We start from the raw sequence: 25,168 nt of genomic DNA, 5'->3' as shown, positions 1-25,168 counted from the left end.
GGGCGCATGCGGGAGTCTGACTGTCTCTCCCCGTTTCCAGCTTCAGAAAAATGAAAAAAAACAAAAAACAAAAAAAACAAACAAACTAGGCCTTGGCTGGTTGGCTCAGTGGTAGAGCATCGGCCTGGCGTGCAGAAGTCCCGGGTTCGATTCCCTGCCAGGGCACACAGGAAAAGCGCCCATCTGCTTCTCCACCCCTCCCCCTCTCCTTCCTCTCTGTCTCTCTCTTCCCCTCCCACAGCCAAGGCTCCATTGGAGCAAAGATGGCTCGGCAGATGGGGATGGCTCCTTGGCCTCTGCCCCAGGCGCTAGAGTGGCTCTGGTCGCAACAGAGCGACGCCCCGGAGGGGCAGAGCATCGCCCCCTGGTGGGCAGAGCATCGCCCCTGGTGGGCATGCCGGGTGGATCCTAGTCGGGCGCATGCGGGAGTCTGTCTGACAGTCTCTCCCCGTTTCCAGCTTCAGAAAAATACAAAAAAAAAAAAAAAAAAAAATCAAACTACTACAGCATTGTTTTAGGATACATCTATAATTTTATTACAAAACCATTCTTTTGGCATTAGTTGGTTACAGTGATAGCAAGATTCTGTGAGTGTGGCATGGCAGCTCCAATGTAATAACTTCATTTCTTGCTTCCTGAACCGAAATTTAAGTTACCTCATGTCCATTACATACAAGTTATCTGCAATCATTAATGCTGCAAATCCTGATGCATATACCATTTAGGGAGGAGTTGATGATAAGGGATTAGAGTGAATGTTGATAAGATAAAAGTTCCTTTGTGGGACTTTGTTTCTTCTACCTCCCCACAAATTACTCTGCTTTAAAAAAATCAAATTTCTCAGAGCTAGTCTGAATAGCAGCAGTAGCCAAGGAACATCACACTTAGTTCTTGTTAAAAAGCAGTGCCTGTGCAATGCATGTTTATGCCTCAGGCAGAGGAATGATCGCTCTAGTTTTAAACTCCTGTATTAGAGTCTCTTAAAAAAATAAAAGCATTCTATTAAGTTCTTCTAGTTGGTGTTATTGCTGTACATTTGTTGGTGGGTCACTCTCTGTGCTGTGTTTGCTCTGAAGAGATCTTCCAATATATCTCCAATATTCCTTTCTTATAGTGTCCTTTTCTTTAGCAAGGATTTCACATAACTAAAAATGAAAAACAAGAACTTCATTAAAGAAAATGCGTAATTCAATCTTTAATGCAAATGCTTTTGAGCTAATACAGTTTAACTCAGATCATGTTCAAATGACATATACCATTAGAGTCACATATTATGTTCACCAGTGACATGGGTGTTGCTTTGAACAGCAGAAATCGCCCTGCATTGAATTCTGAGTAACATGTTGAAAAGGGCCATGAATAGTGGTACTAGGCTGACCCAACTCTGAGAAACCAGAAAGAAAAGCACTGAGTTCCACCAACTTACCTCTAATGCTTTATTAAGAATGTCTTCCTTGTTGTCACATTGGTTTTCTAGCATATCTTCATAGATATCCACAAGAAAGGCAATTAGGTAGGGGGAACTGTGACTTGGTTGCAAATCAAGTAACTGATTTAATAGTTGGGGATATTTGGAAAGACCACGATCCTGCAAAATCCTAAAAACAGGTTATTCTAAATTTTGAGAAGAAAATAGTAGAAAGATTAAGAGGAAATAGCCCCTATGACATAAGCAGAAAAAGGAGACTTATTGTTAATGAAAGAGGTTAAAGCTAAATTAAATGTTTAAATAATATGAGCTTTATCATGATGAATCAGAGCTGAGTAAAGTTAGTTTAAAAGAATAATGAGGCCCTGGCCGGTTGGCTCAGTGGTAGAGCGTCGGCCTGGCGTGCAGGAGTCCCGGGTTCGACTCCCGGCCAGGGCACACAGGAGAGGAGCCCATCTGCTTCTCCACCCCTCCCCCTCTCCTTCCTCTCTGTCTCTCTCTTCCCCTCCCACAGCCAAGGCTCCATTGGAGCAAAGTTGGCCCAGGGCTCTGAGGATGGCTCTATGGCCTCTGCCTCAGGCACTAGAATGGCTCTGGATGCAACAGAGCTATGCTCTGGATGTAACAGAGTGACACCCTGGATGGGCAGAGCATCGCCCCCTGGTGGGCATGCCGGGTGGATCCTGGTCGGGCACATGCGGGAGTCTGTCTGCCTGCCTCCCCGTTTCCAACTTCAGAAAAATACCAAAAAAAAAAAAAAAAAAAAAGAATAATGAAGTGTAAAAGTGATCATTTATAATTCAAACTATAACATACAAAATTAAAACTGAAAATAAATTATCTTCTTAAAACTCTAAAGTGAAGGAAAACACAGGAGAGATATTTGTTTCTTCTTGAGATGGTTCCTTATCCCTGTAGCTCTCCAGGAATTTCAGGCCCCTACCCTGGACACACTTCCCCTTGTGACTGGCCCCATACTTTTGACTCTTGGAGACCTCTAAGTTTGACAAGGAGCCTGGTTATGTCAGTGGCCACACAAGTGAAACCTTGTCAGTTTAACAAGTTGGACTTGTAACAAGATCTCTAGAAGTAAAAACAGAAAGGCTAGCTATGTGTCTGTGCAATCTGATTGTAAACAGCTGACGTTGCCTTACTGTGTTCCTCAGCTGAACATAAACTGAGTGTGTGTACTCCATTGTTTGACATAAGACTGCAGGATTCATAAACACAATTATAACTGTTTACTGTTTACTCATGGACTAATCTAAACACTGTGCTGTATGGGCTTGGAAGCTGAAGAGAAGGGTAGAAGGCACTGTTCACAGGTGTCATAACACACTTCTCTCAGAGGAAAACAGAAAATTCTTTAGTGTCCTTCTGGATTCTGATTATGGAACATATTCCATGATGCATCATATTAATAGCTTGTATTTTATATAAAACAAGCAAAAACCTCTTACCCTTTCAAATAGTTCCATGCACTTTCATTATGTGGCACTAGTTTGATCATTTCCAGAGTGTACCTGTAAGAAAAGACCGCAAATGAATATGTGTATAATTCTGGGAACAGTGAAGTAATTAGAAAGTGTTTGTAAGACTGGCACAGCTCGGATGTGTGCTTTCATCTCTCTCTTAGTGGACTTGGGTATCACTCCAGGTCATATCTACAGCGCTCTAGCCTACAGCTGTCAATTCTTATTTACATAGCTCTTCCCTATTGTGTATTTGTATCCATTTCCGGGGAAGGACACAATATAAAGGCTCAATTCACAATAGAAAAAGAAATTAGTGTGGCAGATTTCCTTTAATTTAGGCTTTCCTTCTGAAGGAAATGTCACCTAAAAAAAGGAGATTTTCCTTTCACTGGGAAAGCAATCTTGGGGGAAGTCTAAGATCAACTTCTGCCTGTTACATCCTTAGTCACTGAAAAAGGAGTAGTATATAATCTTAGGAACATAGATTATAATAAAAAATGTGCAGCATGGAAATTATATAAATAATAAATAAAAATAAGAAACCGATACAAATGTATATTCTTTAAATTTTAAAACAAGATTACCAGCGAACTATTATGTGATTCCCAGTCAAAATAAATACTCCCTATCTTTCTCTTCCCCTGAATCAGATTATTACATATAATCGAGGTCCAGTTACAAAAAACTCCAATAAAATTGTAGAATGTTGCTTTACTATATACTTGCTCAAATGAGTAAGTCACTGATTAAAGTTTAGTAATCTTGGTTTTGTCACATTGCTAATAGCACTTTTTCTTCATAGGTAATATTAATAAACTCATTCAGCATTATTAAAAGTATTTTTCCAATTACTTTTACATGACCTAATGTTTTCAGTTATTTGTAAAACCACGTCTCTGCAGGTCTTAACTAGTCCCTGTAGAAGATTAATTTCATTATGGCAAACCTAAAAAATTTTATTTGTAGGCCTCGTCTCATTTAGTTCAGTGGGTAGGGACATCATCCTGAAATGCCAAGGCTGCAGGTTCGATCCCTGGTTGGGTATATACAAGAAGCAACCAATGACTGCAAAACTAAGTAGAATAAATGAATGCTTCCCTCTTTTTCACTCTCCCTTTCTTCTTCGTCAAAAGTAAGTCAATACATTTAAAAAATTATTTACATACATCCACAAAGCATTGTCTATTTTAATGGTTAAAACATGGACTTTGATGTCAGATGGCTCGGCATCAACGCTAGCCTCATCAGTTATTATCTACGTGCTCTTACACACATTACAGAACTACTCTGAACCTCAAGTTCTCCATCAGGTATCTCACAGTGTTGTTATGGGAATTAAACAGAAAGTGCTGGCATACAGTAAATGCTTGATAAATGGTAAATATTATTAATAGTGCTAGTAGATTTTGTACTCAAATGGAAATATGATCATGATATATTTAGTGAAAAAATGTGTCTAATATGATTGCCTATGTTGCTGTGCATGTTTGCAAATGTATTTATAAGACTTGGAAGGATTCACACGACTTGTAGCTCACTCTAAAGAATGGGATGTGGGAAGAGGGAGAATCAAGAGATTTTGATGTTTTATTTATACAATTCAGTACAATTCTCCCACAATGACACTGCATTACTTTTATAATAAAAGGAAAAAAGTTCAGAAATAATCAGCTATATTGTTCTGTATTCTTAAGAGTTAAAAAAATTTAGTTAACAAACTAAATTTGAGATAACTACTGCTACTCTTAGCATCTTAAATTTATTTCTTTTACTTAACTGAAGAGTGTAATAAACATTAAATAGAGAAAAGATTCTTGGCTGATTATTTTTATTTCTATTTGGTAACAGAAAGCCAGCGATTTGCCTTTAAAGGCTATGAGAAATCTGCATTTTCCAAAATGCTTCATGTCAATTTTTAAATACCTTATTACACCTGACCTGATGTAGATAGACCACAGTAAATAAGAAATACACATTTTGAAATTCCTAATTATTAATAGGATTAATTCAAGGTAGAATAATCTGAAGCACTCTAACTTAGCAGGGAAGCAACAGAGCTTCCTGAAGGATGACGCTTTGCTTTCCTGAAGGATGACACTTCACTTTCCTTCAAAAAATTTTTTATTCTAATCCTCACAACAGAATACTTATTAAAGAAAAAAGGAGCTGTTAAGCACTTTTATAATTAAAATTATAACTATGGTTTCATGAGGCTATAAAAACAAATGTTCCAATTTAGATGAGACAAAATAGACAAAAATCAGAAAGGAGTTGGCTATTAATTTTTATTATAATACAGAAATTCATGCCAACTCAAGAGATTTCTAGCTTTATGCTTGTTAGACCAGTAGTTTTCAACTGAGGACGATTATGCTCCTGAGAGGACATTTCGCAATGGCTGGGACATTTCTGGTTGTCACAAATGGGGAGAGGGCTACTACTGATGCATATATATATGCTCCTTGGCTTACAAAAGGGTTATGTCCTGATAAACCCATCATATATTGAAAATACTATATATAAGTCAAAAATGCATATAACACACCCTACACCCAACCTACAAAGCATCATCATAGCTTAGCCTAGCTGGTTTCTACTAAATATGTAATGCTTCCACAACATCTTTAAGTCAAAAAATCATAAGTGAAGCCATCATAAGTTGAGGATTCCTGTATAGGACATAAAGGCCAGGAATGCTACTAAATGTACTACAATGCACAGGACAGCTCCCTACAACAAAGATTTATCTGGCCCAAAACCCTGCACTAGAATAACATGGCATCTGGGGACTATTATCCAAAATACAAAAGAACTTAATAAAATAGTTTTAAAATGAAGCTGCCTAGACACTATGAAATCTGATTTCTTCTCAATCTGTACTAGCAACAATATTTCAAGAAAGTTAAGACATTACAAAATAGAGGTATACTACATATTTGTAAATTTATTGTTATTGATTCCATCTAAGTGTTCTGTCCTATTAGTTCCATGAGGGTAGAACTGGGGACAGTCTTGATCTTTGCTGTATCCCCAATATCTGACATAAGGCAGGCACACAAATATTCTTTAAATAACTTAAAAATTTTTTTCTATTTATTGGGTTTTGGGGGGGGGGGAGGAGAAGAGGGAGAGAGAGAGCAACATCAATCTGTTCTTGTATGTGCCCTGACCAAGGATAAAATTTACCACCTTTGTAAATCAGGATGATTCTCTAATCAACTGAGAGCTATCCCGCCAGGGCACAAATGGTCTTTTAATGAGTGAAGTAAAGGAGACTACTAACTGGACTTCTCTTTCCAATATAGCACGATCATTGTAGCCAGTGGTGTTAGAAATTACAAAGTATCTTTGGTTCCAGACAGAATTATTTCTCACGTCCTCCTTAAGAAGTTGGTCTACATACTGCAGCTCATTATCCCAAAGTTTAAATTCCTAAAAGAAAATAAATAATAAAATACCTAATTAGAAATGTCCCATTATTTATAAATAATAAAAATAAATAAATCAAACTCAGCAAAGCTAAGTAGATTGAACTGAAGATGTAGGACTCAGCACACACCTGGAAGAGAATGATAGTTGTAGGTCAAATGGAGTGGGGGAAAAAGTACTGGTAATCAAAAACAAGGGAACAGTCATGAGGGAGGAAAAAAATGAGGACGAGAGAACAAAGTGGCCTGTAATTCAGTACTGTCTTCTTGAGAACAACTGAGATAAAAAGAGGCATGTTCATACTATCTGAGCCAAGAATTATTCTAAAGAACTAAATCAAAAACAAAAAAATATACATACTTAACTAAGTTTAGAAAAAAGAAAATTAACTATAGTATATTAATTTGATGTGATCTGATATTAACACATACTATTCAATAAGAAATATTCAAAATACACATATATGATGAAATTACATGAAAATACACATAGGGAAATATATACAATTAGATTCAGACATAAATTTTTTACATTATAAAGCTGTCTTATTTTTTAAATTATGGAGAGAAGTGAACCAATAAAGACAATTTGAAAAAAAACAATGATCAAATGTACAGATACTGAAAAAGTGAGGGACATTATGAAAAAGATAGTGGAGATATGTTATTTTTGCTAATAGCAAAAAAGAATTTCATAAAAGAATTAAAATACTGAATACCTTTAGAAGATGTATCCCTTTATTCAAATATAGAAAAGTTTACAATTACTTACATAAAAAGAAAAAATTTGATGAAATACTCTTGGTATAATGAATACTGCAGAAAGTAACAATTACTGAAAAAAATGCACAGGAAACAACACAAGAATTGTTTGGTAGAATAAATTAAATGCCCAGAGTGGGAGTCATAATATTCTCTTCTATTTAAGATTTAGCATAAAAGTTTAACAAGTGGGTAGAAATAATAGTTGCTGTAAAATCCTATTTCAGAGTTTATGTATGCAAAAATCTTAGTGTATACTATGCCCTTTTTAATTAAAACAACACAGCTGTATTAAAAAATTACAATTGCTTTTGTTATTTTGAGAGAGAGAGAGAGAAACAGACAGACAGGAAAGGAGAGAGATGAGAAGCATCAATTCTTTGTTGTGGCTCCTTAGTTGTTCACTGATTGCTCTCTCATACATGCTTTGACTGGGGGGTTTCAATTGAGCCAGTGACTCCTTGCTCAAGCTAGCAAATTTTGGCTCAAGCCAGCGACCATGGGGTCATGTCTACAATCCCATGCTCAAATTGGTGACCCCATGCTCAAGTTGATGAGCCCACACTCAAGCCGGATGAGTCTGTGCTCAAGCCAGCGACTTCAGGGTTTTGAACCCAGGTCCACTGCCTACGTTCCAGGCTGATACTCTATTCACTGCACCACCACCTGGTCAGGTACAACTACTTTTTCCATTTAATTTTTTTTTGCAAATATAAGATCTGATGCAAATTCGATCTAAAAATATTAAGAAATTACTATTATTTTTCTTTAATGTGAAGTTACTCACCAATATATCTCAGGAAATTGTAAAGGTTAACCAATATTAAGGATGTCAAATAATTAAGTATCTTAATTATTAATAATTATAGACATATTGTAACAATCAATATGTGTGTTTTGGTTCAGAAGTCTACTTATAATTTAACAGTAATTTTAATTATTTCAGTCAAAAAATTAAAATCTGGAAAACACTGTAATAAAAAAACAATACCTGAATAACCCACTGTCGATGTTGCCAGGCATGATAATTCTTTGCATCCTGATTAAGAATATCAGCAATAAACTCAAGCTCCTGAGATGGATCCTTTAGCCATTCCACTAATACTCGCCTGTGATGCCTAAAGCCGGGTGAAGAAGAGAGAGAAGTTTTGTGTTAATTTACCCAAGAACTAAAGTATCAGCTGCATATGCTGTGCTAGGTGATGTGAAGAATGCTTATGAAAGAGAAATTCACCTCTAATTCATCAAAACTATCGGAGAGAATTGATAACACAAAAGAAACACTAAGAAAAATTTTAGAACACTAAGTTGGAAAACATAAAACAGTGATTTGTGATTTTTGTGTAAAGTGAAATAAAACATATCAAATAGTTTATAGCTTAAAGAAGGTTTATCTCAAGATAAATTTGGAAGTATAGTTTTTTTGACAACCACAAAATTCTGTCAAGGAATTCTGAAACATTCCTGGACGGAAGCTCTTCTGGTTATAAATAGCCTGTCAGTTTTCCTTAAGTCCAAACAAACAAATGCTCACTTCACCAGTTCGTGGGAGGAACTGAATTCATTTCTACTCTGGCAAGTAGCTATGATAAGTTACAAATTTGTCAAGAGGAGTTTTCCACATTGGAAAAACAAAACAAAAAACACATCTCTGACTTGCTACTTGATGTGCCTTATTTTCTCAACAGCCAACTCTCATCTCCCATTTACGATTCAACCGACTGCATGGCTTTTCTCTTCCTATCACTTTCCTCTGCCCACAGTCACCACTCCACCCCTGGTGGGAGGGCTGCTCATACCAAAATCACTCCCTAACATCCACCTAATTAACAAATCCACTGGTCATCTTTCAGTCCATACTTTCCTTGACCTCTCAGCAGAATTGATACTGTCATCCACTCCTTTCTTCTTAAAACTCTCTTCTCTTGGTTTCTGTGATAACTTAGATTCCTTCTTTAGTCATCCTGGAACACTTCTTAAAATGATGACGTTCACCAGTGTCCTACCCTCCACCTCAGAACCCTACTTCTCCCTGAGCATCCTCATCCACAGCTCTGACTTCAACTTCAGGTGAACATTTTTCAATCACATACTGGCCCACTTTACACAGGTTTTCCATAAGCACACCAAACTCCATTTATCCAATACTGAATCCATCCGTCTTCCCCAGAAATGTGCTGCTTTATCTCCCAAATTCCCCAAGTGGTTGGCACCACCATTCACTCAGTGGTCAAGACAAATATCTAGACATCACTGTTCTCTATCATTCCTCCAGTAAATGAAACTTCAATACCTGTTGCTTCTGTGTTTAAAACCTCTCTCAAATTTATCCTTATCTTTCCTACATGGCCATCACACTCTCCCCTAGCTTATACCAGTGCAATGAACCTATTCCACCCACACTCCACCCTGCTGTCAGGATAAATCTAATCGTGTTACTTTCTTAATTAAAATTTGTCCACAGCTCTTCACTGACCCTAAGATCAAGTCCACACTCCTCATCCACGTTCATAAGGCAATTTATGATCTTATCCCATGATTCCCAAATTTACTCCATCACATGGAATTACACAATTCCCTGAGAGCACTGTGCTCTCTTTCATGCATCTCCCCAGAGTATTTTCTTTGCCTCAGAGGTCGTTCTTCTCAGAAATCATCCTAAAATCTCAGGCATTAAGATAGGCGTCTATGTTAGTGGTTATATTGAAAAAAAAAAAAAGGTGGAAACTCCCACATAATGAACAGGCACTGAGTGGCACAGAAAAGTGGACAGTGCTTGAGGGCACACCATGTTGCTTCTACTTCACTAACTTCACCACCACGACCACCTCCACCAGCACGTCCTTCTTGTCCTCCACCACCATGACTGTGCCTCCCCTTCCTTCTCCACAACAGCAGCCACAGAGCTTCCTCCATGGGGCGCTCACTGCTATCCCAGGGACTGTGCAAACTCGACCTCTCGGTCCTCTTGCTCCCTCATTTCTCTTTTCTCCCACTGTGTTCTGCTCTCCCCACAAATAACAATCATCCTCTTGCTTATGTTAACTTAGGGGCTTAATTTCTAGAACAAATACACTCTGTGAAAAACTACCATTATGCTTTTCACACTGCACTATAAAATACCTGGTTTTATTATATGCTTTTCCTTTTAGACTGTATGTGGTTCATCTTTGTATCTCTGGCATCAGTATAAATATTTTGAATAAACAAACACCAGAAAGTCATTTTTTAACACACTGAAAACATTTCAAATTTTTTACTCAAAATTTTTTCTGACTCTAGCAGTATTACATGCTAATGTTAATATTTTAAATAATAAGAGTAGAAAACATCTGAGTGTTAATTAAGGGTCAGTCACCACTTTTAAGATTAAACAAAATTCTCATTTAGACCTCCTAACAACCCTGTTAGACAGATAACATCAGCACCAATGCTAAGCACTAAAATGATAAAGAAACAATTTCCTATATTCTTATCACCCACTGGTGGGTACTATTAGAAAAGTGACGTCTCCTTCCTATTTTCATCTTACCAAACTTGATAGTTTTTGGGCTGTTCTTCAATTATTGCAGTGATGTAGTTCATTTCTTCATGTAGATCCTTTTGAAGAGACTTTAAGAGAACTCTCCGGAAATGCCTATAGTAAACATCAAGCATTCAAAGTCTCATGACTCCACATAAATTGCCTAGCCACGGTATCAAATAAAGCTACAAGACAACAACATAATTAGACTTTTTTTTTGGTGGTTGTCCAGTCTCATAAACTATCTGGTGATTGGAAGAATCAAACATCAAAAAAAATATTTTTTCCTTCCCATCCTCCCTCTCCTTTGGCAACCATCAGTTTGTTTAGTTTGTTTTCTCTATTTATGGGTCTGTTTTATTTATTCATTTATGATTCCACATATACATAAATTCCTATAGTACTTATCTTTCTCTGTCTGACTTACTTCATGTAGAGCAAAACCCTCTATGTTCATTTATGCTGTCACAAATGGCAAGATTTCATTTTTTTTATTGCTGCATAATACACCATTATGCATATAAAGGGTGGGGCAAAAGTTGGTTTACAGTTGTAATACAAATAAATACTATAATTAATAATAGTACAAGAATGAACTGTTCCATATGCTCACAACTGTAACCCTTCTATGCCCCACACTGTATATACACATCTCTATCCATTCATGCTTCCATATTTTGGCTGTTATTAGTAATGCTGCAATGATTGTAAGGACACATATGTCTTTTCAAATTAGTGTTTTTGTTTTCTTTGAATATCCAGAAGTGGAATTGCTGAATCATATGGCAGCTCTATATTTAATTTTTTGAAGATACTCCGTAAGAATGGAACATTTTGAAGTAAAAATAGCAAAAGGCAACAAATGTGAAATACAAAACAACCAACTAGTGATTATTTTCAGGTAATACTCTGGGGTTACCTGTGTTGTATTATACAAGAATCAAAGATGTCTTTTTCCCTGTACAGTACAGCCTGTTCATTTAGATAATTATTTATATAATAAATTCCATTATAAACATTATGATAATTTTACTTTTAAAACCACTACAAGAATGCTACTTAAAAATAAAACAAGTGTAGTGGAGAGTGAACTCTGTATCTTCCCCAGAAGGAATAGATAAATGTCTAAAATGGAAAGTAAAACAATTAAGCATATTATTTAGAATAGACAGTTTTGTTTTGTTTTTGTTTGTTTTTAAGGGAGAGGAGGGGAGATACAGAGACAAACTCCCGCATGTGCCCTGACTGGGATCCAGCCAGCAACCCTAATCTGGGGCAATGCTCTGCCCATCTGGGACCATGCTCACAACCGAGCTATTATGATTTTTAGTGCCTGAGGCAGAGGCTCCACGGAGTCATCCTCAGAGTCCAGGGCTGATGTGCTCAAACCAATTGAGCCAAGGCTGTAGGAGGGGGAGGAGAGGGAGGGAGAGAGGGAGGAAGAGAGTGAGAGTGAGAGGGAAGGGGGAGTGGGATGGGGGGAAACGGATGGTTGCCTCTCCTGTGTGCCCTGAACAGGAGTTGAACCCAGGACTTCTACACACCATGTCCACGCTCTACTGCTGAGCCAACCGGCCAGGAGAAGAATATACAATTTAAGTCAATAAAAAACGGCTATGAGTTTCTGCCTCTGGGGAGTGAGACTGGTAGTGAGAAGGAATGTGGTAGAGGTTACTATTTTTCATTCAGTCTTTGATTTCTACACTCTTATGTGGTTATTATTTTGATACTAAAGTTCACATAAGAAAAAAGCCATTCAAACTAAAACATAACACATTTAAACAAGAAATATTAATAATGTGTATTACTTACCACACTGTATAATTGGCTGCATTTAACTCAATAGCATCTCTGGTTAGTTTAAAAGCTCGTTCACTTCTTTCATCACGCTGCAGAACGGCCCGGAAATAATCATAAACATCTCTAACTGTAAACGGCATAAAACTGCATTAGGACTGTCTTCCTTGTTTAAAACTACTATTATAACATAAAATATTGTTATATTCTTATAAAAAAAGATTTTTATTGCATTATTTAGAATAAACAAAAGTAAATAACTGTAAATTTCACCTTAATAATAATGATTTAGTTTCTGAAGTTTCTTAAACTTGTGTCTTTTTTCACTGAACACTGTTTCTGAGATCTGTCCATGTTGTAACAAATCTAGATCCTCTTCATAATTATAGAGTATTTAAACTGTATGGCAATGATACATTTTATTTACCCATTCTCCAAAACATGGATATAGAGGAGGGAATCAGGGTACACAAGAAGTTAAATATTAACTTGTTCAAGTTTACAGAACCAAAAATGAAAGATTATTCTCTAATATTTGCTCTTAGTATGTTTATAATTTTGTCCTGGAACTTTAATTCATCTGTAATTTATTTTCATGTAAGGTAGGAGAAAGGGATATAATTTTGTTTATATCCAAAGACATAGCAAACTGTTACAAAACCATTATTTAATTAATCTATCTTTTTCATATAGGTATGAGATGTCCTTTTATCAAATATTAAGTTTCCATTTATACTGATGATGTATTTTTAGATTCCTTATTAATCTTATTTCTGTTCCAATTCCACATTATTATTATTATTATTATTTTTTACAGGGAAAGAGATAGAGTCAGAGAGAGGGATAGAGAGGGACAGACAGACAGGAACGGAGAGAGGTGAGAAGCATCAATTATCAGTTTTTTGTTGCGACACTTTAGTTGTTCATTGCTTGCTTTCTCATGTGCCTTGACCGTGGGCCTTCAGCAGACCGAGTAACCCCTTGCTAGAGCCAGCGACCTTGGGTCCAAGCTGGTGAGCTTTTTGCTCAAGCCAGATGAGCCCGCGCTCAAGCTGGCAACCCCAGGGTTTCGAACCTGGGTCCTCCGCATCCCAATCCGACACTCTATTCACTGCGCAACCACCTGGTCAGGCACATGTTATTTGTAGTAGTACATTTTCATATTTGGTAAGATAAACCCTCACACCATTACTCTTCCTTTTCAAACATTTCTTGGCATTACTTTATAATCAGAAAAAAACAATTAATGACTTTTGTAATAGAGAAATGATCTCAGGTAACAAAGCATTAACTGAAAAATATTTAAATATACACACACACACACACACACACAACTAGCATTTCATTTCATTATTCTTTCTTAGAAGAACAATTAACATTTGTATGTCTTTCAATTTGCAAAAGTATTCTCACATTCATTACTGAAAGAATACTTTGTCAAAGAAAATAATCCACTCATTTCAATATCAGTAAATATATTCCAACTGAGCCTAACACTCACTGCTAAAATATATTTCAAATCGCTGTTTCAGCAACCCAAGTTTATTTTAAATAAAACAGTAACTCATTTATGTTGTAGATTAAGTAGTAAATGAAAAAACACGATCACATAGTAGCTATTATGCATTATGAAGTAATATTCATGACTTAGACTATGTCTACTCTTTGGACAAAATAAAACTTTGTTTTTTTTTTGTGACAGAGACAGAGAGAGACAGAGAGAGGGGCAGATAGGGACAGACAGACTGGAAGAGAGAGAGATGAGAAGCCATCAATTCTTCGTTGCAGCACCTTAGTTATTCATTGATTGCTTTCTCATATGTGCCTTGACTGGGAGGCTACAGCAGACAGAGTGACCCCTTTCTCAAGCCAGTGACTTTGGGCTCAAGCTGGTGAGCCTTGCTCAAACCAGATGAGACCACGCTTAAGCTGGTGACCTCGGGGTTTCAAACCTGGGTTCTCTGCATCCCAGTCTGACGCTCTATCCACTGCACCACCGCCTGGTCAGGCCAAAATAAAACTTTTAATCATGAAAATAAATTACAAAAATACACAATGTTAACTTATCACAGTCATTTAGATCTTTATTAGACAAAAATCTGTCACCTACCTAGCCATATAGTTGTGAATTTCAACTCAGCTACTAAGTTTGACTTATAGACCTTTTTCTAATAAAAATAAACTTACATTTTTCACTATAAATGATTTGGACCACTGGATTGGGGCCATCATTCTGTGGCACTGGATCTATATCAGCCCATTCTGCTCTGTCTCTGAAAAATATATATATTTTTCAGTGATTCTATTCAAATACGTAAGTAGAATAAAACTCTGGTGTTTTTAGAAATTGCAACAATTACACTTACAATAATACTAACAGTTTATAAATATCTTACGGAACCATGGTTGGATTCCTCATGACCAAATCTTGCCACTTTGCTTTACATTAAACTTTAAAATAAAATGAATAATTTTCCAAATAAAATAAATCGTTTTCAAATTTAAAATTTTAACAGAAGTGGAAAAACCATTTTTTTGCAGCATGTACACCATAGTTTTACATTAGAAATCAATCTAATTCATTGGTCTAATATGACTCTTTGGAGTTAGTATTTTTTAAAAACTTGAATAACAAGTCACCAGGAACTGACATTTTAAAATCAAAGTAAACACTAACTTAACCTCTCTGGGCCTCAGTTTCTTCATTTATACAATGAAGATAATATTACCAACTAAATTTAGAAGGTTGTTTGGAAGATTAAGTGAGACAGCATGTCAAACACTTAAAATCTGCATAATAATAAGCATATAGTATGTCATAAACATACTATATATTACCATGCTTAAATATTTACACAGTATGTTACAAATATAGCACATAATAAATGCATATAGACAGCATTCAATGAATGCTCTCATTATCAATATGCTAAAGGACCATTATAGAGGCAACAATGGGTACAATGGGTACCTACAGACTTTCTATGTGAACTGCTCAGTGTGAACAAATTTGATTTAACCACTCTTTTACTTATGTTCTTTCCCTTTCACCCATTTTTTAGTTCTCTACACTGATCAGCTATTGACAGCCAAGATTCTGTGGAATCCCGACAATCCTGAAAGTTCTCCGGCTACATGAGGGCAACACACAGGAGAGAATTGCCCTTTCCCGGGGTGTGAGACCTAGGGCCTGGGGAGCGCAGGAGAAAGGGAAGGCTGTTATTTAGACACTGGGAAATAAGAGCGGAGTGAATAAGCTGAACATTTCACAATTCAGAAAGGAGGTTTGAGAGTTATGGGGCCACTCGAACCAATTTAAATCAGTAAAACATTAACAATAAAACAGTAACAAAATCTGGATACTGACTTTCACTCATTCATAAATGCAAGGCAAATAAGCAATTGAATGCATTTACCTAGAACTAAAGGAGAAAAAAATAAGGCAAAAGAAAAATATGAAATAAGGACTTTTCACTTGTCTCTGCGGGTTTTTTACTAGAGCTAAGGAGCCAGCAATACTATAAGAAAACAAAGAGCTGGTCGAGATGGGACCGGGTGTTGGCAAAGACGGGCAGAAAAGGCAAGAGAGTTTCAGCGGTACCCAACGCTGCCTACTACATCTCACTTGTATTATGTACGAGATGATGCAGGAATATATGTATATGAGTTTAGGGAACACGTATCTTTACATCTTTAAACCCTAATTCGGCGCCTAGCTGATGCAAGGCGCTAAAATGTAGGATGAAAATGTCCCAGTCCTTCAAGATGTTACACTAGCTCTCTCTATTTCAGCACGGGAAGCCCTTACTCCTTGTTTTTCAAGTGAGCAAATCTAAACCTATTTAAATCATTATTTCCAGCCAGGTTATCAAAATGCGCCCAAACCCTTCGGCATACAGGCAGATTATTCTCAGGCTCTCTTAGTGAGAGCATGGGACGGGGCGCGCGATTTCTTCAATTCCTGCACCGCGACACCCACACAACCCAACAGAGTGCCGTCCAGTGTCGGGGAGTTTCTCCGCGGCTCGGCGTCCCGCCTCCCCCGGACTCTCGGCGACAGCGCTGGGTTAGGGGAGCGCGACGGCGGCGGCCCGGGCCCTGACCCCGCCGAGCGCGCCCCACGCCGGCCGGACCGCGAGGGCCCGGAAACTTCGGCCGGACACGCGGAGGCAGCGCGAGCGGAGCCGGAACCGCCGTCCGTGGGGAGCCCCCGCCTTCCTGGGAAGGGCCTCAGGCCGCGCGACCCCGCTGTGGGCGTTACCTGTACAGAACATAGGTGGGTGAGTCCAGGCTCAGGAACCCATCGTCCATAGGAGATGCCATCGCTTCTCCGACCTCGGCTGCCATCACTTCTTGCTGCTCCTGGGGCGGCGGGGGGTGCGGCTGGGGCGGCGGTGGCTCCGGCTGACCGGACTCGCTGCCCTGCGTAGCCTCTCCAACCCCCTCAGTAGCCGCCATCTCGCAGCGGTCCGCAGCCCAGTTGGCGGCGGAGGCCCCGCCCCTTCAAGGCCCCGCCCCTCCCTTTCTTCCCCCGCAGGAGTCCCATTTCCGGCTTTCTGGCTTTCCAACCATAGAGACGAGGGCCAGAGGGTCCCAGCCCGGCATCCTAACCCTGGCTGACCTGGGTGGATACTTATTTACGGTCGAGATTGGGCCCCAGACGTCAAGTCTCCAGGTTTCCTATGTCATCCCATTTGTAGGACTTTCCAAATGCTTGTAGTTGGCCATTGAAAAAATGCTGGTGTTGTTAGATTCCCTCAGTAGGACAGATTGCTCTCCTTTTGTTAGCAGTCTAAGGAGCAATGGATAGGGCAGCTGGCCTGCAGCTCAAGACCTAATCCCACTCCCTCCATCTCTGGGGAGCTGGTCTCCACATTAATCTTTTAAGGATCTTTATGTTCCTTGTACACTTTTCCCTCCTTTTGGATGCTTGTGTTTATATCTCAGAACTTAATTCAGGGTTTTTGTCTTTTGAAATGAAAGTTCTAATATACAAGTTATGTTACAGAAAAGGTAAGCATTTAACAACTATTTACTATCCTGTGCTAGGGTTGCTCATGGCAGTAAATAAAGCCTCTAGTCATAGAGTGTCATTCTGGTGCTGGGTAGCATCACCCTAATATACGTCTAGGTGTTCAGGGTGTGCTACTCCAAAATAAACTTTGACATATTATTTTGAGCTGTATGTAGGCACTTGCAAAACAGCAGATGCATGGGCAAGCTTTCTCTGAGCTTTCTTTCCTTTATCTGTCTAAAGACAGATCCTCCAAAATGAATTCAATTGTCATAAATCCTCTCCCCAGGAGTTTTGAGAGTAGAAGCAGACACCAAATCCAGACAAATGTCATCACAAACTATCATGTCTCCCATCAGTTCTTCTAAGGGCTCATTCATCTTTCCTAAAAATCATTTACTCTCCCCTAAGAGGCCCACATGCACCCCCCCCCCCGTTTTTCCCATTAAGATGGTATTTAAGCCTGAATTCTAGGCAACCTCAGGGAATTACTAATTTTTCTGTCTCTCCCAGGTACACATGAAGTATACATGTTAATAAGCCTTTTTATTTTTCTCTTGTTAACCTTTTATTAAAGGGGACTCAGCCAAGAACTCAGAAGGGTAGAGGGAAAGTTATTTTTCACCCTTTCACATAGTCAGAAAGGCTTTTATTTTTTAATTTTTTTACAGAGACAGAGATGAGGGATAGACAGGGATAGACAGATAAGAAGCATCAATCATTAGTTTTTCATTGCGCATTGCGATACCTTAGTTGTTCATTGATTGCTTTCTCATATATGCCTTGACCGTGGGGCTACAGCAGACGGAGTAACCCCTTGCTCGAGCCAGTGACCTTGGTCTAACCTGGTGAGCTTTTTTTTAAAGATTTTATTTACTCATTATAGAGGGGGGGGGGGGAGAGAGAGAGAGAGAGAGAGAGAAGGGCCGCGAGTTTGAGACCCCTGATTTAGAGCCATTAAGTTTCGGAGTGGGTTGTGATGTACCAATAAGCAGCACAGTAGCATAAATGTTCTTACAGCAAATTGGTAGACTTTCAGCTGGGACACTTTTCTGTGTTGTCCCTCACTTGATCATACAAATCTTTGAAGGCAAAGACATTTTTAAAAATTGATTTTGAAGATAAAGGGAGAAAGATACATCGATTTGTTGTTCTACTTATGTATGCATTCATTGGTTGATTCTTGTATGTGCCTTGACCGGGGATCAAATCTACAACCTTGGCATATTGGAACGATGCTCTAACCAACTGAATTACCTGGCCAGGGCCATATTTTATTTTTATTTTTGTGATTCAGCCTACCTTCTCATGTGCTTCAATGTTAACTACTTGGGACAGACACAAAAATAAACACTAAACTTAATATGGTTACTTCCATGCTAATATATATATATGCAAAAACTTACATATGTCTTCCTGACATGAAAATGAGCTATGTGCATACTAGCTTTTTAAATCTTGGTGCTAAGTTCACTTTTGAATTACTTAGCTGATTATTTTAAACATAAGTATAATCAATTTTCACACTGCAGCTACCACTTAAAATTTTAACACTAAGGGTGCCATATTTCAATAATGTTTAGGATAGAGTAGAAAAAGGGTGAGTTGTAAGGGTCTACAAGGCAGGAAAAGGGCCCTTATTGCCTAAATAGAATGCCACCAATAATGTTTTATATGTTAAACAAAGTAAATACTCTACTATTGGTTCTTGCTGTACTGTCTGTGGTAAGACTGATAATACTAACATGATAACTCTTAGAGGGGAGATGCCATGTGTTAACGTTCACCTCTAAGAATTCTGGACAATATGTTGACAAACATTAAGTACAGGCCTAAGTCAAAACAAAACCTATCATAGGTACTAGAAAAAAATCTCAAGGAACATTCCTGATTACACTAAGTCTGGCATAATCTTTAAGTTGATAGGATACTTTGTCAAGTGTCAAAGGCAGGTGGATGACAATTATTAGATATGTGTCTGTCATGGTTTAAGGGCAGAAAAAAAACAACCTCATCTCAATTTTTATACAAGTCTTTATTTACAACTTGTTTAACAACAACTGTACACTTTTTACTTTTTTGCAGCCTTGAAAACATTTTTGTACTTGAATGGGAAAATATAGATTGACCAAATCTTAACTTTATTCTTCATATACATATACATATATTATATGCATACATATAAACATATACATATAATTAATACCATAACAAGTTGGTAGTCATAAAATTAAAATGAATAAGTGATATCAAAAGGAAATACAATATAAGATTTCAAAAAAATTAAAAACCTGTCTTCTGGTGGTTTCTTGGACTTTATATTTTTGTGACTTTAGTAAAAATTTCTTAATAAGGTTCTCTACCAACTCATTCACCTCAAAAAAAAAAGTGAGAAAATCCACCAATCTAACACACAGTAAATGGTTGGTAAACATGGAAAAATGCTTGGACGCCAATGTTGCTAAATTTGTATTGATTTTACTTGTAATGTGGCTAAATTGGAATTGAGAAATTTAGTCCTATCTGGATTTCATTTTGGATTATAATGACCAAGAATGAAATTGTGATATTATCAATTCAATAGTCAATCAGACATAAGAATATACCTAGCAATATCCTTTTTGCAAAGGCTAAACTTCAATAGATAACTACAGTGTCAAATATGAAACTAACAACAATTCACAGATCAATCAATACTTAAGACATGAGTATAAGGCTTTAGAGCTGGGATTGTAATCAATACAACTCCAACTCTATTGTAGTATGATGTTTTCCAGCTCATCTGAAAAGTTTAAAAAATACTCTAGGGGGGGAGGAAAGCCGCTTTCTATCCCCAAATCTTTGATAGAATTTATTAATCAAAATAAGGCAAATTATTAGACCTGTCTGAATTTTACCATTCATTATACAACCAAAAATTGGGTGTTATAAATGGTGGGGCAACTGTCAAAACATGAACATGGCAAAACAAGACAAACCTGGAAATTATTCTGAGTACAAAGCATTCGGAATTACGCATGACCTGTAAACAGCAAAGTTAGTGACAGCAATGACATTTTAGTGCATTTTGGATTTTAAATAACTAAGGCTATTAAAAGACAAAAAGCTACCATTAAAAAACTAGAAGGTCTCAAATCATTGATTGATATATGTGTACAGTCATTTCCTGTATTTATACTAAAATGCTATTTATTTCAAGCATATTGAAAATTTCCCTTAACATGAGTCTCTGTAGAACACATTAGGCCACCAAGTAAATAATAAACTCAAATCACAGCGTTTACTCATCAGAACTTGATCAATAATAAGAATTTCACCATGATTTGCTTGGAATTTGATACTATTGGGACAAATCTATTGCTTGATTAAAACATTTTAAAAGGAAGAGGAAAGCATCATGACTTCCTAACAGGATAGGTTAACTAAGTACCAAACTGGACTCAAAGGATTATGATTAGTCTTTTATTTTCATTAAAAACCTCAACAATGCATTTGTATAGATCCTTTTAGTTATTATGTTAAGCGCTTTAGTAAAAGGCCAACTAATTAATGTTAAAAAAATTTAGTTAACTAGAATAAAATGTTTGCTTCATACATAAAATTTAACTTGATCATTACCCAAGTTATTAAGTGCAAGAAGCTGAAGAAGACCAAATAAATTATTTGGATCTTGATGTACTTTGAAGGTAGAATATGACCTTAGGGACAGAAAAGAATTGTTGGCAACTCTCATTAGTTCTAAATAGATTTAAAAGTAACAAAATAGAAGAATATTGTGTTTATCCACTTTTACTTGTAAATAAATTAAACATTCATCAGTTTTTGCTTGATAAGTGTTAGAGACTATCATCTATGTTAAAACAGTACTTAAAAAAGAAAAAACTGAAGATACTAAGTTATGACTTAAGAAACGATATAATTAAAACATTTGAAAAGTAAAGTGCTGATAATCTATTTAAAAATATATTGAAAACTAGTTTCAAAGAATGGAATTTTGATTTTTCCAGGGTCTTTAAAAAGGGCAGGCATTAATTTTAATAAGAAAATAGCTTTATTTAACTCTTAGGGTAAAGTCTAAGTGTTATCATACATTAACTGAACAGCTTTATTTTGTCCTTATTTTCCCTTTGGGTATTACAGCACTGTCAAAAAGCATTTTCTGCAATGACAAAAATGTTCTAAACGGGTTTTGTCCAGTACGGTAACCACTGCCCATGCGTGGCTACTGAAATATTTAAGTGGAGCTGAGTGACTGGGGAACCAAAATTTTAATTCCATTTTAACATTCACATGTGGCTAGCAACTAGTGAACTGGACAATGAAGGTCTAAAATCTACTCTTAACTAGATTAACAAGAAACCAATAAATGATAAAAACAATTAGAAGGAGACCAATTCACTCAACAAACTAATTAGTAGATATCCAAAACATATTTTTGTCCGTGTGTGCACGCGCCCGCGTGCATACGCAAGTGTTTAATCTTTTACACTGGGAGGACAAAAAGCAGAGTCTAGACTTCTATTTCAGTGTTGCTCTCTTGTAGGTGACCTGCTTAAGCAAAGCACAACAGCAGAATAGAGGGCACTGCAGGAGAAAATACTACAGAAATTTCTCATACTATGAAGACATTTCTCTCATCAGGAAACACAAAATAATACAAAAATTTAAGGGAATGTTCTTATGAGCAAATCTTCCTGTTTTTTGGCAGCAATCGTATGTGTCGATGCTTATATAACAACAAATATTTTGGTACTTTTTGACTATTCAAGTTGTAAGTGGAAGTCCTTAAAATAAAACCTACTGGAAGAGACCTGACTCCTAAAAACATCTTACTAAGACAAAAGCTTTGCTATATTTGAACTCAAGAAAATGACCAATTATATCTGTTATAGTAGAACTAAAAATATTCATGTAGCATTCTGCCATCTTTAGGGTCAGCCTTTTCCCCTCCCCTCACCTCCACCACTTTCCAGGTTCTCTGACTTGATAGCTCCTAAACTCGACTTTCTCCTGGCTACGCATATATATGCAATGATAAAGAAACAATGAACGTTAGGGACAGTTTGTAGGTTTGTATTTTAGGAAACCAAAGTTAAGAACATCTTCTGATTCACCAACTATTGCCAACTCCAGAAAACAAAATGTTTCAAGGGTGTTTACATTTGAGAGAATGTGGTCTCATGAGTTCTTAACTTATAAATGAGTCTTATGAATGTGAATTACAAATGTCATACATGCTTAGTAGTCCCAACCTAGCTTCAAATAGATTTTCAGACTTAGAACTTCAGATCTGACTTTAAAAATTTCAGGAAGAGTACAAACCACAACTTATTTGGGTAATCTTTTACATTTTTCTTAATGAGTGTTCTAAAATAAGGAAAAGAACCCTGGTGGAAAAGATAAATAAACATGCCACGGAAAGATAGAAGGAAAATAATCAATATGAGTAAAGTGCTGTGAATCTTGCAATGAAGTATAAATAATACATAAATGGTTAAAATAGTAAATAATATTAAGATACTCATTTCTAGTAGTGACATATATAAAATAAACACATGATGGAATATACATATATAGTAACCACTGACCACAGGTTGGCAAATGCACCAAGAAAAAAAAAAGTCCTTTTTATTAATTTCACAATATATTTGCTAATTATTTTCTTTTGCCAATTTAGGTCTCTAAAGTGGTAATGCCTGCTCGGAATTCTCCCACATACACTAGTAGAGCCTTAGTGTGCTTTGGTCGGTTTCTTTTTCTCACTTTTAGGTTGTTCTTCTCATGACATTTAATTTTTCCTTTAAGCTCTGAATAGGTATAATGTAATACAGGATATCTGATAGCCCCAGGGGCCTGAAATTTTGAGACTATGGATACATTCTCTTAGGGCTTCATCTTCTGACCCTAACCACCTTATTCAGAGCCTGGTAATAATATATCAGGTACAAAATGGCTCTCCTTGAATATACTTTTAAAAAATGTATACTCTTGCCTTCACTTTAAATTTTCTGTGGGGCTACTATGTATAATTACGGAGGACATAAAATTGAGCCTATGGTTTGTAAACTAGATAAAGCAGCAGATCCAGATAACTATTGGGAAGTTGGTAGTGATTTTCAGCTCTACATATTCTTCTCATCAACTCACAGTATTTTATTTTTATTAATTGATTGTAGAGAGAGAGGAAGGGGGAGAGACAGAAACATTAACCTGTTCCTTTATGTGTCCTGACTGTGGATTGAACCCACAACCTTTGTGTATCAAGACATAAAGGTTGCTCTATCCAACCGAGTTATCCTGCCAGGGCCAAAATCACAGTATTCTTAATGAACTTAAATCACTATCTTAAGTTTAGTAATGGGTTAAGAATTTCAAAATGAAAATAGATGCCTCCCCCTCCAATGATAACACATTGTGCACCCAGTTAATGCCCAATAAAGGGAAGGGTAATTAGAAAATAAATTATATTTTTGTCTACTCTTTTACTGAACGATCACATAATAACGTCAGAATATTTTATGTAAACTATTACTTTAGGAACATTTGTTAAGGCAGTGTAAGTTTTAATTGTATTAATACTTCCATCTGCCTGGAAATGCTTTATAACTAGACCATTTCTTATCCTAATAATCTACTCCACTCTCTAGGAATGGATTTGCCTTACCAGCAATTCTGTTACTTGCTCAGATCTCTGTGCTCATTTCTATACAGCATACCAACTTATCTTACAGAATATGATTGGAAGATACTAGAAAACAGAAAAATACTGAAGAGAAGCATAATGTAATTGCTGATATATAATTGTTAGAAAATGTTTATAGATTCCCCCACAATTGCTAAAACTCATACATCTGCCATAACTTGGTTCAGGCCTCTAGTTTTTCAATAACTAATGTCCCATATCTCTATCGTTTAAGTGCAATGTGAAGAATCCAAGTGTATTTAAAGATAACATTAAGTATACATTTTTAAAGTTTTTATATTGGAAAGATAATACATGTGAATAGATTGATAAAAGGCTATTTAAAAACAAAATAATCAGTACATACTTCCCAAGAACATAATCAGTGATTTAAAAGAGATGAGCCTGACCAGGTGGTGGCACAGTGGATAAAGTGTTGGACTGGGACACGGAGGACCCAGGTTCGAAACCTCGAGGTTGCCAGCATGAGCGTGGGCTCATCTTGTTTGAGCAAGGCTCACCAGCTTGAGCCCAAGGTTGCTGGCTTGACCGTGGGATCATAGACATGATGCCATGGTCGCTGGCTTGGGCAAGGGCTCAGTGGCTCTGCTGTAGTCCCCCCTCCCCAGGGTCAAGGCACATGTGAGGAAGCAATCAATGAACAACTATAAGGTGCTTCAACAAAGAATTGATTCTTCTCATCTCTCTCCTTTCCTATCTGTCTGTCCCTATCTGTCCCTCTCTCTGTCTCTGTCACAAAAAATAGAGATGAATGTCATTACATTTGCGCTTCCTTCATTTTATAAAAAGAAAGGTAAATATTAATGCTTCCATGATTTGAGAAAATGGTCGGCCTAGCGTGCGGAGGACCCGGGTTCGATTCCCGGCCAGGGCACACAGGAGAAGCGCCCATTTGCTTCTCCACCCCTCCGCCGCGCTTTCCCTCTCTGTCTCTCTCTTCCCCTCCCGCAGCCAGGGCTCCATTGGAGCGGGGATGGCCCGGGCGCTGGGGATGGCTCTGTGGCCTCTGCCCCAGGCGCTAGAGTGGCTCTGGTCGC

At 37.3% G+C, this 25,168-nt stretch overlaps 1 protein-coding gene across 1 annotated transcript; it reads right to left on the bottom strand.

The window, feature by feature from the left end:
• Positions 1 to 509: 509 nt before the first annotated feature.
• Positions 510 to 16,911, bottom strand: FNTA (farnesyltransferase, CAAX box, subunit alpha). Its single transcript, XM_066380439.1, has 9 exons — positions 16,676 to 16,911; positions 14,602 to 14,687; positions 12,430 to 12,544; positions 10,627 to 10,731; positions 8,086 to 8,212; positions 6,188 to 6,336; positions 2,890 to 2,952; positions 1,427 to 1,598; positions 510 to 1,145 (listed from the first exon to the last, which is right to left on the bottom strand). The coding sequence occupies exons 1-9, from the start codon at positions 16,870 to 16,872 to the stop codon at positions 1,023 to 1,025; spliced, it is 1,137 nt and encodes a 378-aa protein (XP_066236536.1). The 5' UTR covers positions 16,873 to 16,911; the 3' UTR covers positions 510 to 1,022.
• Between the last annotated feature and the right edge of the window lie 8,257 nt (positions 16,912 to 25,168).

Source organism: Saccopteryx leptura, chromosome 4 (genome assembly GCF_036850995.1).
Source record: "Saccopteryx leptura isolate mSacLep1 chromosome 4, mSacLep1_pri_phased_curated, whole genome shotgun sequence".
Taxonomy (NCBI): domain Eukaryota; kingdom Metazoa; phylum Chordata; class Mammalia; order Chiroptera; family Emballonuridae; genus Saccopteryx; species Saccopteryx leptura.
The sequence above is the reverse complement of the archived record's forward strand: the minus strand, read 5'-3'. Positions and strand labels throughout refer to the sequence as shown.